The 15649-nt window shown below is 33.3% G+C and overlaps 1 protein-coding gene across 4 annotated transcripts in view; it reads left to right on the top strand.

The window, feature by feature from the left end:
- The window catches only part of TMTC3 (transmembrane O-mannosyltransferase targeting cadherins 3), a 52962-nt gene that overhangs the window by 1254 nt on the left and 36059 nt on the right, over window positions 1-15649 (top strand). For all 4 annotated transcript variants that reach the window (XM_053585593.1, XM_053585590.1, XM_053585594.1 and 1 more), the window contains exons 2-4: window positions 4208-4423; window positions 8356-8574; window positions 9913-10012. In XM_053585593.1, the coding sequence (XP_053441568.1) occupies window positions 4235-4423; window positions 8356-8574; window positions 9913-10012 (508 nt within the window). In that variant the 5' untranslated portion in view covers window positions 4208-4234. The remainder of the gene's footprint in view (window positions 1-4207; window positions 4424-8355; window positions 8575-9912; window positions 10013-15649) is intronic.

Raw genomic sequence — 15649 nt, 5'->3', positions numbered from 1 at the left:
TATATGTTATCACATTAATTTTATAACTTGATTCAATTTGAATTAAATACTCCATCTTCAGTGTTTTTATTCATAATTTGGCAGGGGGTGGTAGGGATGAAACTTAATTTTTATTGAGCACGTATTATGTACTGTGTTTATTAGTACATATTTAGTTTCTTAATAGTAATCTGTTATTTTTGCTGTAGCACCTTTTCATTTATTATAATTATTATTTTTATTAATTTGGTAGTTCATCTGTGTTGGTTTCTTACACCCTCACTTCCCTCACTCTCTTGCTTACATTTATATTCCGAAGAACTAAAGCATCTGGTGTAATGATAAGTTTTTATTTACTTATTTTTTTTTAGTGTGAGTTTCACTTTGTCCTCCTCAGAACAGTGCCATGGCGTCATAGCTCACAGCAATCTCAAACTCTTGGGCTCATAGCGATTCTCTTGCCTCAGCCTCCCTGTTAGCTGGGACCACAGGCATCTGCCACAACACCCTGCTATTTTATTGATGAGGTCTCTTGCTCAGGATGGTCTGGAACTCTTGAGCTCAGAGTGCTAGGCCTTCCGAAGTGCTAGGATTACAGGTGTGAGCCACCATGCCTGGCAGTCTAATGGTAAGTTTTACTATAATTTTTCAGAAATGAAAATGAGTTTGGAGAAGTTATTTCGTAATACTTGATGAAGCTAAGATTGTAACCTAGATCTCAATGACGATCCTTATGAAAAGCAAAATCTTGCTTAAATTTCATTCTTAACTCATTCTAACAATTTGATCTTGTATGCCGTGGTAGACACTGGAGCTACAACAAGGAATGAGTTAACTGGTTCATCTGTTTGTACCTAACTGTGAATGAGAAAACTTTACTCAAGTTCTAGTTCAGTAACTCATGGTATTTCTTTGAGGAAAATTGTTAAAACTCTATTTTTCATCAGATTTTTGCATCCATCAGTTTTCATCAAGAGATGAAATTTATGTGGCAATTTTGAAGATGATTTGTTACAGAAACACGTGCCTGGACCTGCCTTCTTTTTTCCTCTAGGTTTTTATGAGAAGCTTTATCTGACCAAAATCACTTCACAAGGAAGTCTTGCCTTTTGTAATTGCTACATGTGTTCCCTGTACCAAGAGTGGCATTAGATCCTCATGAGTGTGAAACCTACTATAAACTGCATGTGAGGGATCTAGGTTGTATGCATCTTATGAGAATCTAATGCTCGATATTCTGAGACGGAGATGTAATTCTGTATTCCTTAGAAGTTACTTGCATTTTTTTTTTCTGCCTTATCAAGAAAATTAATGGTAGCTTACTTTTCTGGGTCTAAAAGAAAATGTGGCCATAAGAAATGTAGTATCCTATGTATAGTAAATATTTTATTTTGCCTTATTTTAGGGTTTAGGAATGAGTGTGCAACAGACACTTGTTTGCCTTCAGCATGAGATTTGAGAGAGAAGTAGGAGTCATGAATATAAACTTTGTATACCAAACTACAATTAACAAACTTTAGTAATTAAATATAGTAGATTACTTTTCTTATGAAAGATGACATAATAATGATGAAATTGGGAGGACTTCCCCAATTACCCAAGAAGACGACTTGGGAAAACTTTCCTTTCTAGGCTAGATATTTTCACATTGATAGGAACTTATTTTGTAGGTTGATTTTTTTTTTTTTTAATAAAGTTGTATTATTACACAGAGTCAACATTCTATAAACAATTTTGTTGAAGGAATTGTGTTTCATATCTCTACAGTGTAGCTCATGAGTAGTTTTCAATTGCAGTTGGATTTTGTGCACATAGTGACACCCCATTTTTTGCAAGCAAGCTTAAATCAGTCATCCCATCCTGATAGTCAGCAGTCATATGTGAGTGTGCTCTTACGCCTAGGAAAAACTAAAAAGTTCCCACAACTAACAGCAATGATGTGTTACATGATTATAGTAATGGCCCCAGTAAATCATGTCTACCTACACCCTTGTTGTAAACCCTTCCTTTTCCCCAACCTCTACTTTGCAAGTGGATTCTTTTGGACATAATTTAAGAAGACTCCACATATGAAATAATGACGTGCTCTTTCTCACTTTCTCTCATATTACACTCCCTTAAGGAATCCTAAAAATTTTGTTATATTAACCCTGTTTTAATCTCTTCCCCCTATGATTCTGGATTTACCTTCCTTGGTTACTAGTAAAAATGCCATAAACAAAAGCATGTGAAGCACTTGTGCTTTGGAACTTGCCTTTCTTTTGTCTTGAGATTATCATTTAAGAAGCCCAGGCTAACCTAATAGAAGATTTGACCATAAGTAGCAGAGACCAGCTTTGAAAGATAAGACCCCTCCCCTTTAAACCTGCAGTCTCCAACTCATAGGCCACAGACGGATACCAGTCCATGTCCTGTTATAAACTGATCTGTGCAGCAGGAGGTGAGAGGCGGTTGAGGATATGAAACTTTATCTGTATTTACAGCTGCTCCCATTGCCTGCATCACTGCCTAAGCTGCACATCCTGTCTGATCAGGAGTGGCATTAGATTCATATGAGTGTGAAACCTACTATAAACTGCATGTAAGGGATCTAGGTTGTATGCATCTTATGAGAATCTAATGCCTGATATTCTGAAATGGCGATGTAATACACTTGAATCATCCTCAGACCATCTGACCTCTGCCTCGCCCTCATGTGGTTTGTGGAAAGATCATCTCCCATGAAACTGGTCTGTAGTGCCAAAAAGATTGGGTCCCACTGCTTTAAATCATCAAAGTCTAGTCATGCCACAAGAAAGCTATGAGCACATGAGTGACTCTAGGCACAACTAATATATACATACAGATAAATATATATCTAGAGTATATAGTATGAACTTGTGTATCTGTATCAGATAAAGATATTTATATTGAAGAATTGAATTGATTTGAGTGTATTCATTTTTTATTTAAGTACTTCATGTTAAGATACCTAACTTAACAAGCAAAATCTTTTCAATACGTAAATGCTGTAAATCTTGCACGTTAAACTTAAAACTATAGTGACTCCCAAATTCTTATAAAAGATTTCAATATTATTAGCCTACGTAGCTAAATTTTCATACTTTTCAATTAAAAAATTCTAATTTCAAAAATTGCATAGTCAGTAATTTATATGTATATTATACATATATTTTAAAACTAAAGCTATGAAGCTAATGTATGAAAGTCTCCAAGATGTCAGAATCTATTAAACAGTACTATTAAAATGCATAAGTGGTTCCAAAATATAATTTCAAAGTATTGAGATCACTGGTTTAATTTATATCTTTTTCTTCTATTAATTTTAAACTTTGCTATGTTTAGAACATTTAATCAAACAGCACTTTTTTCACACCAAGTCTATTAATGTTATCAGATCAGGGACTTGAGTTATGTATGGGAGAGAGGGGTTTCTGACCTATATACAAAACTTGATTTTTATTTACCTAATGATGGGTACTCAGAGTTGTTTCATTTTGTTTTTGTAAATCATAGCATATATATGTTGCTAACTAGTGTAGGATCTTGCTTTCTCTCTTTCTTGGTCACATATGTAAATTTTTTGAAACCTTGAATAACTTATTATGTTTTTATTCTACTTTCCCACTTGGAAAATTTGAGTTTATTAATATAGAATTTCAGATTGGAAATCATTATTCCTCAGAAATTTGAAAAATTACTCCCTTTCAGAGAGGCTTTTTTTTTTTCTAGCTTACTGCATTGTTGGTGAAAACATGGTTTGATTCTTCCCATTTGACATGGAATCTGCTTTGTTTCTGGATGATTTTATCTCTAGCATTATAAAATTTTATAGGATTCTGTGCCCCGTTGAAGAAGCAGGCTGGAGAGTCTAGACATAAAATGTATAGACGTACTTTTCCTTAACCTTTATTTTCAGTGGGTTACCTTTGTTCTCACTTGTATCCACTATTCCAGAAAACCCATGTCTTATATTCTTGAGAGAGGAAATCTCCAGCCTTCTTCCATGGTGTAGGAGGGATGATTACTTAGCTGTATCTAGCAAGAGAGAGGGTCTGAACTGTAACAAAGGTGCTTCACTAATGCTGCTTAGAGGTGAATAGCACTAAGCTAAACTTCTCTGGAAAATTAACATGCACTCTTTATTTTACTTACTATCTGCCTGCTAATTGAACTTATTTGAAAAAACAAGTTGCTTATTTTATTTTCATGATTTTTTTTTTTTCAGTTTTGTCCACAAGTGCTTCTAGGAAAGATGGCTGACATTAACCTCAAAGAAGTAACCTTAATTGTAGGTGTAGTTACTGCCTGCTATTGGAACAGTCTCTTTTGTGGTTTTGTTTTTGATGATGTTTCAGCAATACTGGATAATAAAGACCTACATCCATCTACACCTTTAAAAACTTTATTTCAAAATGACTTCTGGGGAACCCCTATGTCTGAGGTAAGTAATTAAATACTTCTTACACATATCTCAGATTTTAAAACCTTTTGATAGTTTATTACTCTTAATTCTTTTTTTATCAACATTGTTATCTCAATTATGAATTTTTCCCCTAAAGAGGAGACATAACGTCAGTAATAAATTTGATAGAAAGTTGAAGGTGTGATTATATTCTGTATTCTTTAAAGCAGTACTTGATTTCCTTTTTTGTCTGTGTACCTTGGCTGAACTTTAAAAATAATACAGGTATGTGCAACACGTATGTAGGGAGAGCAACAGGTGTAATACAAGTCCGTTTCTTGCCAAATGACTTTTTTTCTCTTTTTTTTCCTGTCTTACAAGTGATGCAAAAGAGATGACTTTGTATTTCACCATTTAAAGTATAGCAACTTGAAATAAATTAGACTTTAGGGGTTAAAAATAGTAAGTACACATTGCCAGTTTCTCTGCAGGGAAAAAAATGGTTATTAAAAACTTTAAATCATTGTCATATCTGTTACTGATAGTCATTTGGGTTTTTATCTTGAGAACTCAAAAGTTTAGTTCATTGTTATAAGGGTATTTTATTCTGCCAGTACCTTTCCTTTGAAGATCAATTGATTAAGCTATTTGGGATTAAACCCTTGTCAGCTTGGGATCATATAGGTTGGATTTTAGTTCTGTTTTATGTTCACTGTGTGAAATAGATGGGCATACAGCTTTTAGATGGCAAGTGATTTTACTGAACTGTCAAAGAGAATAATACGTGAAGATTATAAATAAATTCCCTGTGGCTCAGTGAGTAGGGCACCAACCCCATATACCGAGGGTGGCGGGTTCAAACCCAGCCCCGGCTGAACTGCAACCAAAAAATAGCCGGGCGTTGTGGCGGGCGCCAGTAGTCCCAGCTGCTCAGGAGGCTGAGGCAGGAGAATCGCTGAAGCCCAAGAGCTAGAGGTTGCTGTAAGTTCTGTGACATCGTGGCACTATACTGAAGGCGGTAAAGTGAGACTCTGTCTCTACAAAAAAAAAAAAAAAATTAATATGTCTATCTATAATATGCCTAGCACACAGATATTGAATAAATTATTGTGGAAACATAATATGTAATACTCTGTAATAGTTTGTTTCTCAGAGATAATTCGTGACCTTTTTCCTCCCCCAACTACGGAAGCTTCTCAAGGTTAGGGATAGAATTTTTTATTCCTCTAAGCACGAAGCACATGGTAAATATTTTTTTTTATTAAGTAAACAGATCTTATTTGTCTATAATCTTTCTATGCTCACCTAGTTCTAGTTTTTTAAAAAGATCCTTTGATAATAGAAGGAAAAACATGGCTGTATTATGTTATTTCTAGACATTTTACTCCTTTCTACTGCTACCCTTGGTCCCCAGAGATCATCAGAAATGTTTTTTTATTCCCCTGCCCTATGGTAGTTATCTGTTGTGATTTTGGTCACAATGTTGAGATTTTGAACTGAAAGTTTAACAGGCCAGATTAAAGAGTCTCATACTGTGATGTCAAGGATCTGTTTTGTGGTTTTCTCAGCTTTGCAGATTGAAAATTTAATTATTTTTTTTTTTTAGAGAACCCATAAGAAAAGAAAGAAAGGAGCTCAAAACAATACATTTAGACATAATAGAAGAACAAACTAGAATAACAATAGATTAACTATTTATTTACACTCAGGAGTGCTGATGGGCATATTCTCTCCCTGTATGCAAATGTGACACAAGGGAAGAGTTATTCTAAGTAGTATTTAGATATCATAAGGTTTCCTGGTAAGCCTGGAATTAGCACATTGAAAGATCTAATAGTTGATGTCACTGAATTATATTCTAGGATGTAATTACATCCTAGAAGCCTGGGCATGTACACACATAATAAGGATTTTTATGCCAGTGTGAATCTTAATAACACATTTTAAGACATTCTCCTGAGCCATATGGAAATAACTGCCATATTAGGGGCCTTTGGACTCCTATGGACTTCTGAGTAGTTAGATTATCTCTTTAGTAAGTCCATTCTGTTTATTGATAGTTCACTGAATCACATCCCTGACTGCCAAATCAAAATCAGACTAGGCCTTAAAAAAAAATAAATAATATTTAGCCAAGCTTTTATCCAAACCTGTTATTTGAGATAATCTCTCAGAATGAGATGTAAAGCATCAATATTTTTTATCTTATTTTGTGTGTATGTGTGTTTTATTATTTTTGTTGGCGCGGGGCAGTGTTAGGGAGGAGGAGGATTGTATTTTGTTTGTTTGAAGTCATCAAGGTGGTTATGTGGTGCAGCCGTGGCTGAGAACCACTGGATTATAATGAGCCACCTTTTACAGCATTTGGCTTATAAATATCTTGTGTTAAAGTAACTGTTGCAGATACCCTGTCTTGCTATTTCATCATCCCTCTATTGAGATTAATAGGAAATTGTTGGTTTATTCATTATTCTCATGCTTATTTTTGTTGTCAACTAATATTATAAGTAATTTTTTCTTTAATGTGCTTGATAATTAAGACTTGAATTGTTTTGTTCATAATGGATGTAGCTGTTGTACTATATTTTCAGAGTAAACTTGATACCTAATAAGCTGATGATCGATTGTTACAGTAGGGATTTAATTAGATTTGCAATGTATGGCCTGTTAGTTATGTTAATAATTAATCTTATAGTTGGTCATTACCTTTAACATATGTTAGTCTACTAGACATAACTGAGTAATTATGTGTTCTGCAATTAAAAATAGATATTCCCTTCTACTTTCTGGTTTTACTTTTACCAATCAGGTATGTGCCAGTGGAGCCTCAGTAATATTTTAGAAAAAGATTTCTAGGTTTCTAGAATATTTTTCTACTTTCTTGTACTAAATGTATCAGTTCATTATAGTGCCTTAAAAATAATTTTGTATACCTGAGGTGAAATTTGATGTATGTACAAGAATTAGCCAAACAGGAAAGGATATTCTGAGTAGATAGTATGTCATGGTATATGTAGTCAGTGTAAGCAGAGATAGTGAAATGCTGCTAATTTCAAAAAGGGAAAAGTTTGTTTTTTGTGTTTCCTGTAAGCAAGGTATAAGTCTGTACCTATATGCCAGAGAGTTATAGCAGAATATGGTAAGAGATAGAAAAGCAAAGAAGCTGAGTATGGATGCCTTTAAATAAAACCACAGAAAATTAACAGTGTAATATATTTTTAAACTATGTGTCTCTTTATTAAATCTGGTTTGATTTTTATCTTATGGTAGAAAGTATTTCTGGGTGATAGTAACTGCTTTTGTGAAGAAATGAAGTACTTCACATAAAATAAGATTTATTGCCAACAGAGAATAACAAAAGTGTCTATTCTCAGAAAGTTTTTGCTCTTACATTACTTTCTGTAGTGTTTGGAGATTTTAGTTTAATATCTTCAGATTTATACATTATGGACATTTTTTTCATGAAACAACTAGAGTACTTTTTTGAATCATCACTATTTAAACTGAATTGGTAAACATTCTGATCTCACATTGCCTTTTGAAGACTTAGGCAGCAGCTATATAAACTTTTGTATTGATAGTAGGTAGGGAAGTAATCTTTTGAGAGAATACTATACTCTAACCTGTCCAACACCAGGATTGTCCTACTGTAAAAAATATATATAAATATATTTTATAAAATACAAATATACCTATATATAAAATATATATATATTTTTTAAAGGAATTAATAGTTGTTGTGCCTCTACTGTTGATTTTATGATCATTATATATCAGGGAGGAAATTAATTTATTTTGTGGACCAAGGAAATAGAAAAACAGAGTATAAAGTAATCTTTTATGTTTGCATTACTTTATTACATTGTTACTTATCAGTCAAACATAGATATCTTTAATAGTAAACAGTTATTAGTTTTTCTACCCTGAAGGATCGAAGTACTTTAATAATCAGTGACTGTTTTCTCTTTTAGGAAAGAAGCCACAAGTCTTACCGTCCCTTAACAGTATTGACATTTCGCTTAAATTACCTATTTAGTGAATTAAAACCAATGTCATATCACCTCCTGAATATGATTTTTCATGCTGTGGTTAGTGTGATATTTCTTAAAGTCTGCAAACTTTTTTTGAAGAACAGGAGTAGTATGATTGCTTCGTTACTTTTTGCAGTGCACCCAATACACACAGAAGCAGTAAGTAAAACTATAAATCAGTTTTATTTTTTTTTTTCTTTTAGCAAATCCTTCACAGTGATTATATTGGTATATATTTTTAAGGAAAAATTTTTCATCCTGACTTTAATCCAAGTATTTAAAGACTCTTAAATTGCTGCAATAAGTTTTTACTTTCTAGTTCACAGTCTTCTTACTATGTAAAATTTTTTAATTAAAATGACTTTTTAAATAACTGTAAATATTCATGCAACAAGAGAAAAATCTCTTAAGTTTAGTAATATAAAATATAAATGAATACAATCCTTTGCTTCTTTTAATCAATATGGATTTTAAGTATTATTTGTCAACAGTCTAACAAATGATATTCATTTTGTCTATTTTCAGTGTTTCAGATTTGCTCTGTTGCAAACGTACATATTTTTGCTCGCTCTGCTGTTGCAAATATGTACATCACCCCCACCTACCAAAAAATATACAAACTATAATTTTATTGTACTTGGTAAACTTGAAAGTCCAAAATTTCCTCCCAGCAGGAACAGAGAATACTCGTTTAGTTTTGTTACAGGCTTTCAGTTGTAAGCACAAGATGTGTGTGTGTGTTGGGGGAAGATTATCTCTCCCTGTTGTGAACCTTTCACCAGTGCCTAGTGCCTTGCTGACCAAACATTTTTCCATATGTTTATAAAAACAATATTTTTTTTAAAATTGTGCAGTGAGTTCAAAATGCTTTAAAGGGAGAGGTCTAGACATTTTATATTTAAATTTTAGAATTTAAGAGAATTTCTTAAAGTGTATGGTCTTTTTAAACTGTAGTTTTCAAATTGATAACAAGTTGTAACTTCCTGAATTCCAACCTTTATATTTTAAGAATGCTTATATTTTAAGGGAGTATGTAAGATGGACTTAGATTTTAAGTTCTAGAATTGTATTATAATTATGTAAGATGTTATCATGGGGGAAGCTGAGTAAAGAATACACAGTACCTCTCTACTATTTTTTCAGGTCTCTGTGAGTCTTTTAATTATTCAAAATAAGTTAAAATAATAAAAACTATTCAAAGAGTTGCTGAAAATATCCCATTTATAAATTCACCACCTGAGGGCACTCAAAGAATGTTTAAGAAACAGAAATGTGCACTTGAAAAATTATGAAATTTAGTTTCTAGTTAGAATATTGTTGCTTTTATATACAGTAAATTTTCAACAGACATTGTAACAAATGATATTCATTTTGTCTATTTTCAGTGTGTTTCAGATTTGCTCTGCTGTTGCAAACGTACATATTTTAGCTCGCTCTGCTGTTGCAAATATGTACATCACCCCCTTAGTACAAACCCCCTTTACTTTCCCTTTCTAGGTAACAGGAGTTGTAGGAAGAGCAGAACTTTTGTCTTCTATCTTTTTTCTAGCTGCATTTTTGTCATATACCAAATCAAAAGGACCAGATAATTCCATAGGTAAGTAAGATATAATGTTTGATTTTTTTACAGCTATAAAACCTGATCAAGTAATTTTTATTTACTCCAAGTGCTTCTTATAAGACATACACCAGGGCAGCACCTGTGGCTCTTAGGAGGAGAGTGCTGGCCCCATATGCCAGAGGTGGCGGGTTCAAACCCAGCCCCGGCCAAAAACTGCGAAAAATAAAAAAAGACATACACCAAACTTGGGACTTAACTTTATATACTTTATATACTACATTTTATTCTACTTTAATGGGTATGCAGAAGTATAGAACGTTATCAATATTAAAAAACTTTTGTGTAGGGCGGCACCTATGGCTCAAAGGAGTAGGACACCGGCCCCATATACTAGAGGTTGTGGGTTCAAAGCCAGCCCTGGGCAAAACTGCAAAAAAAAAAAAAAACTTTTGTGTAGTTTATAATAATCAAGAGTGAATAGTTTCTATGTGACATGATTTTGAAAACCATATAACCCCAGAATACAGGAGTTCGAGACTAGTCCTATTGTCATCTACTGTTAACTGTAAATGATAAAAGTACCAGTATTTCAGTTGTGTTTTGATAAATAAGACCTGGTAGGGCATATTGTGTAGGCAAGGTTAAAAACCTACTAGAGTAAAACTTTTATTATGTGTTGATCATAGTTCAGGTATTTATTGAGTCCCTACTATGTGATCTGTCCTGGAAGGTGCTTAGTATATGTCAGCCCATTAGTCCTAATGATGCTTGGCATTGCTGGAAAACAAGTTCCATGCAATAAAAATGATTTTTTAGGGTGTAGGCATGAAAGGGACCTCACATAATAGTTTTAAGCTTTATTTACTCTTAAAATTTAACTGCGATTTCTCCCTAAGTTCTGGGAAGATTTTTTTCCACTATAGATCCAAGGTACTGACGACAAGAAGCCTGGTTTTGAACCTTGAAATCAAGGTTCAAGAAATAAGATATTTAGCCAGACAGCTTAATGTTTCTTAGTTTTATAGTATGAGTAGGTTTGTCTTTTACTGCTATGCATAATGTCTTCTTAAAACAGATTGAGTGGCAGCATACATAGTGATTAAGAACTTCATGAACTCAAGAGTTAGATTTCAAATTCCAGCTCCACTATTTTCCAGCTCCATTTACTATTTTATGCAAATTATATTTAACCTCACTGTACTTTCCTTTCTTTATCTATAAAATGATCCCCTACAGCTATGCAGTCCATCATGCAATAAGAGGTAGTTCATTAATACGAATTGCAAAATGATATAATTTTTACTGTACCATCCTAAACAAAGCATGAATAGTAGAAAATAACTGTGACTGAGTGCAGTGGCTCACACCACCCAGCACTTGGGAGGCCAGGACAGGTGAATGGCTTGAGGCCAGGAGTTTGAGACAGCCTGAGCAACACAGTGAGATTCTGTCTCAAAAAAAAAAACTTTTGTGGGCATAGCAGCACATGGCTGTAATCTCAGCTACTCTGGAAATGCAGGTAGGAAGATTGCTTGAACCCAGGAGTTTGAGGCTACAATGAGTTATGATGACCCTTCTGCACTCTTGCCCAGACAGTAGAGTAAGACCTTGTCTCAAAAAATAAAGAGAAGAATGGAAAAAAGAAAACACTATGATCTACAAGTCTATGACCCTCTCTAACCATATCTCCTGTCATTCTCACCCTAGATTGCTTCCCTGTATAGACAAATAAACCTTGCTGTTCTCAAATAGCAGACTGCTGGCCTTTATACATTAATTCCCATTTCATTGAATTTTCTTCCTTATATCTTTATGAAGTTGCCTCATTTATGTACTCCTTTATATTATCAGCCTGAGTTCAAGTGTTTCCCTCTTACAGAAGCCTTTCCTGTTCTAACTAAGCCTTTTACCTTATGTTATTTTTTTGTTCCTAATTCTTTACTTGGTTCTTTTTAATCATTTCTTATTCTTCATAATTTTAATATCTTGTCTTATTTTCTTAAGAATTACTTATTTGAAATTCTTGCTCTGTCTTTCTAAGTATTTGTGATTTAGTAGAATGTTTATATGTTTGTTCTCTCATTCGCGATAGTTGTACCAATAGATATTTAGCTATTTTGGGCTCAAGCCGCATATTTTCCTAAAGTTATCAACCACTGTGCCTGTAAAGGGGAAGACCAGGGACACAGAATGTTCATCTGGTGATTCTGAAGAGGTGAGGAGAATTAAAACCTAGGATATAGAGTTCCAAGGTCCCAGGTCTACTTTTGACCACTGTCATTGCTACCAGTTCTACCAAGCACCCCCTCTGGTCTCCTAAAGAATAAGCATTAAGAAGAGTACAGTACACCATCTCTCTGCATTTAGATGGGAGGTATTTGGAAGCTACTGCCATGGGGTGATTGGTCAATTTGTACCTTTCAAAAGAAAATCATTTCCTTACTCCATCAAGACTTCTGAAGTGCTGTGATTTTACCTCTTAGAGCACCCACTCACCAACATAGCTGCAGATTTCTACAGTAAAGGAGCAGATAATTATCTACCCAAAGCAGTCAGGAGAGGTTAGAACAAAAGTTTAAAGCTTTTTTCTCATTCTAGCTTTTGGCTTTAGGTGCAGCTCTTAATTACACCTGCAGAAACACCAATGCTTAAGATAACCTTGAATGTCCAGGAATTTTTTTTTATTCTTTTTACTATCTTAGAAACCCTTTCTCATATAATCTTATTCTAGGGTTGAATTTTGGGGGCCCAACAGATCATGCTAGTTTATGACTGAAACAAAAACACAATCATGTTCCTTTCTAAGCTTGACTTGCATTTCTGATAATACATCTAATCAGAAAATATATAATTTACATTTTTCTTTTATTCATTTGTTGTTTATTTTCCCACAATAGATGTAACCTTCTATTCTGAGAGATAGCTTTTTCTTTATTCTTAGTCTCCATGTTTTAATCTTTTCCTAGAATAGTTCCTGATACACAGTGGGTATTCAGTGTACATTAGTTGAGGTAAAATAAGCAGTAAATGTTTTTAATGTATTTTAAATTCTGATTGTAAAGACACTGAAACCCACTTTGAACCTCTCCCTGTCATCTTAACCCTTATAATACTTTGTATTCGTTTTCATCATCATCTTTGTTTTCTTTCCCCTTTGTATCTAGGATAAACTGTCCTGTGTAAAATTTTCAATTTGTAATAATTTAATCACTACTAAATTCTAGATTTTTGATGCCCCCTGCCCTTTTTCATAAGCATGACCCATCCAATCTCAAGGCCTTTACACTGTGCTTTTATGTTACTCTAAGTTTCTGCTTAGATGTCCCCTTGAACGTTATCAGTGGCACCACTCATCTTCCTGAGTCTTTTTTATTTCCCATCACTTTGTTTTTCTCTAACACATTTTTGCTTTGTCACCTTTTGACCAAGATTATTATTACTTGTTTGCCACCTCTCTTTGCCAACACTCTTGAAATGTAGTTACTTAACATTATTTGAATAAATGATTGCTGAAAGTGTGTTTCTTTCATACATAGGTTTAAAAGCCTGTTTTTGTTTTTTTTCCAATTGGAATGGATTTAAGTGTTATGAGTTATTTAGCAGTTGCACGTGTTTAGACAAAATTACATGTGGTAACATTAGAGAAATGTGATTATAAAATCAAAGTGTATATATTTATATAGTAATACAATCATTAAAATTTGAAGAACTGAAGTGACAGTTTAAGTAATACTTGTTGCCTTTCTGAGAGCTGTTAATTGGTGAAATTGATTCCAGGGTTATAGAAGGGAACTGTTTCCTTTCTCTTACTTGGAGTGGAAATTAGAAGCTATGAATTTAGTATTAGAAGATCAGTGTTAAAGTCATAGTCTCTTTATTATGTATGATTCTTTCCAAAATTCTTTTTTCATCTTAAAAAATGGGTATGATTATATCTGCCCTCTTAACCCATAGAGTGATTTTGAGATTCAGTGATATATACTGTATGCTAAACTAGCTGTATGCACTGTTTAATATATTTTTAAATTACCTACTATCAAGGCCATTATTTCCCCTAAATTTTTAAGGTACATATGCCCATTCAATCATACTGTTCTTTTTTTTTTTTTTTGGAGAAAGAATCCAGGATCTTACTCTGTCACCCCGGGTAGAGTGCTATGGCATCATAGCTCAGAGCAACCTCAAACTCTTGGGCTTGACCAATCCTCTTGCCTAGACCTTCCAGTTAGCTGGGACTATAGGCGCCTGCTGTAATAGCTCACTAGTTTTATTATAGACAAGGTCGCTCTTGCTCAGGTTGGTCTTGAACTCCTGAGCTGAAGCAGTACACCGGCCTTGGCTTCCCAGAGTGCTAGGTTTATAGGTGTGAGCCACTGTGCTCGGCCCATACTGTTCTCTATGTCATTTATTTGCCCACCTTATTCCCACCTCTACTATTCATTCATACATTCTCCTTCCCCAATTTTTCTATGTCTTATTTATCTTTGAGGATCAAACTTTAGGTCCACCCTGTTAGTGAATAACCATAAACTGATTTTTTCTTCTATGAATTACTTGTTGAATTTAGCACTATAGTATATAGCACTTGTTATACCCTATTACATTTAGAATTGATGATTTTGTCCTAACTAGGATTATATTTTTTTAAGGAAAAATTATTTGTAATTAGTATAACAATTGGGGGGGGTTGGTTTGTGTGTTTGTTTTTAGTTATTTTTCTTTTCAGTAATTTTAAGTTAGTTGGGTACTTGAAAACTGTAAGCAATTTCAGAAATAGATGAGTTTCTATAGTAAGCCTAAGGATAAAAGAAAATTTATTAGACGCATGAATTAAGTTCTTGTTTAAACTTGAATTTAAGTGAATTATTTGAATTTTTCTTTAGTTAATATCCTTTCTTAATAAAAACTGAGGTCACACAATTATGCTACCAGATTTAAAACCAAAAAAGAATTAAGGGTTATATTTCCATTAAAAAGTCTGAAGCTTGGAAAAACTGCCCAAATTCACAAAGCAAGTTAGTAGATACAGAATTACTCTCGCGGTTCATTGACATTTAATCAAATTACTAAGTAATAGACATTAACTTAAAGTTGATGAAGCTTAAATAGAACTTGTGAATATTCTATTGTGATTTTTTTTAAAAATAGTACTGATTTTAGTGCTTATTGTTAACTTGTTTAATTGTTATATATTTTTTTATAAGAATGGTAGCCTACTTTGCCTAATAGTTTCAGGTTTCAAGTTTTTAATAAATTACAGATATAATAAAGCATATAATATATTTGTGTGGTAATACCAGTATTTGTCTTTATTTCAGATCCATAGCTCATTCATTATGATACTCCAGCCTATAAAATTTCTCTATTCCAAAGTAACCACTCTACTTTTGTTTTAAAAGTTAGTATTTGGTTAGATAGTTTTTCTCTCCAGAAACATTTTTTAGTTCAAATTATACATCTTGATGTTATTCTTTTGTGTGTGTGTGTATATATATGTATGTATGTATATAAAATAGCAAAAATTATAAAAGTTAAGTATTTTAAAGCATGTTATTGGTCAGTGCTAACCATAACACCTGACCATTCACAAATGTGAGTATGAATCACAAGTAAGGATTAAAATACTATTTTATGTACTATAAACTTGCTTTGTGTATTTTTTTTTTTCTTAAA

The sequence above is a fragment of the Nycticebus coucang genome, chromosome 3 (assembly GCF_027406575.1).
Source record: "Nycticebus coucang isolate mNycCou1 chromosome 3, mNycCou1.pri, whole genome shotgun sequence".
In the NCBI taxonomy this organism is placed as follows: domain Eukaryota; kingdom Metazoa; phylum Chordata; class Mammalia; order Primates; family Lorisidae; genus Nycticebus; species Nycticebus coucang.
Note: the sequence above shows the minus strand (reverse complement) of the source record. Positions and strands in the feature narration are given on the sequence as shown.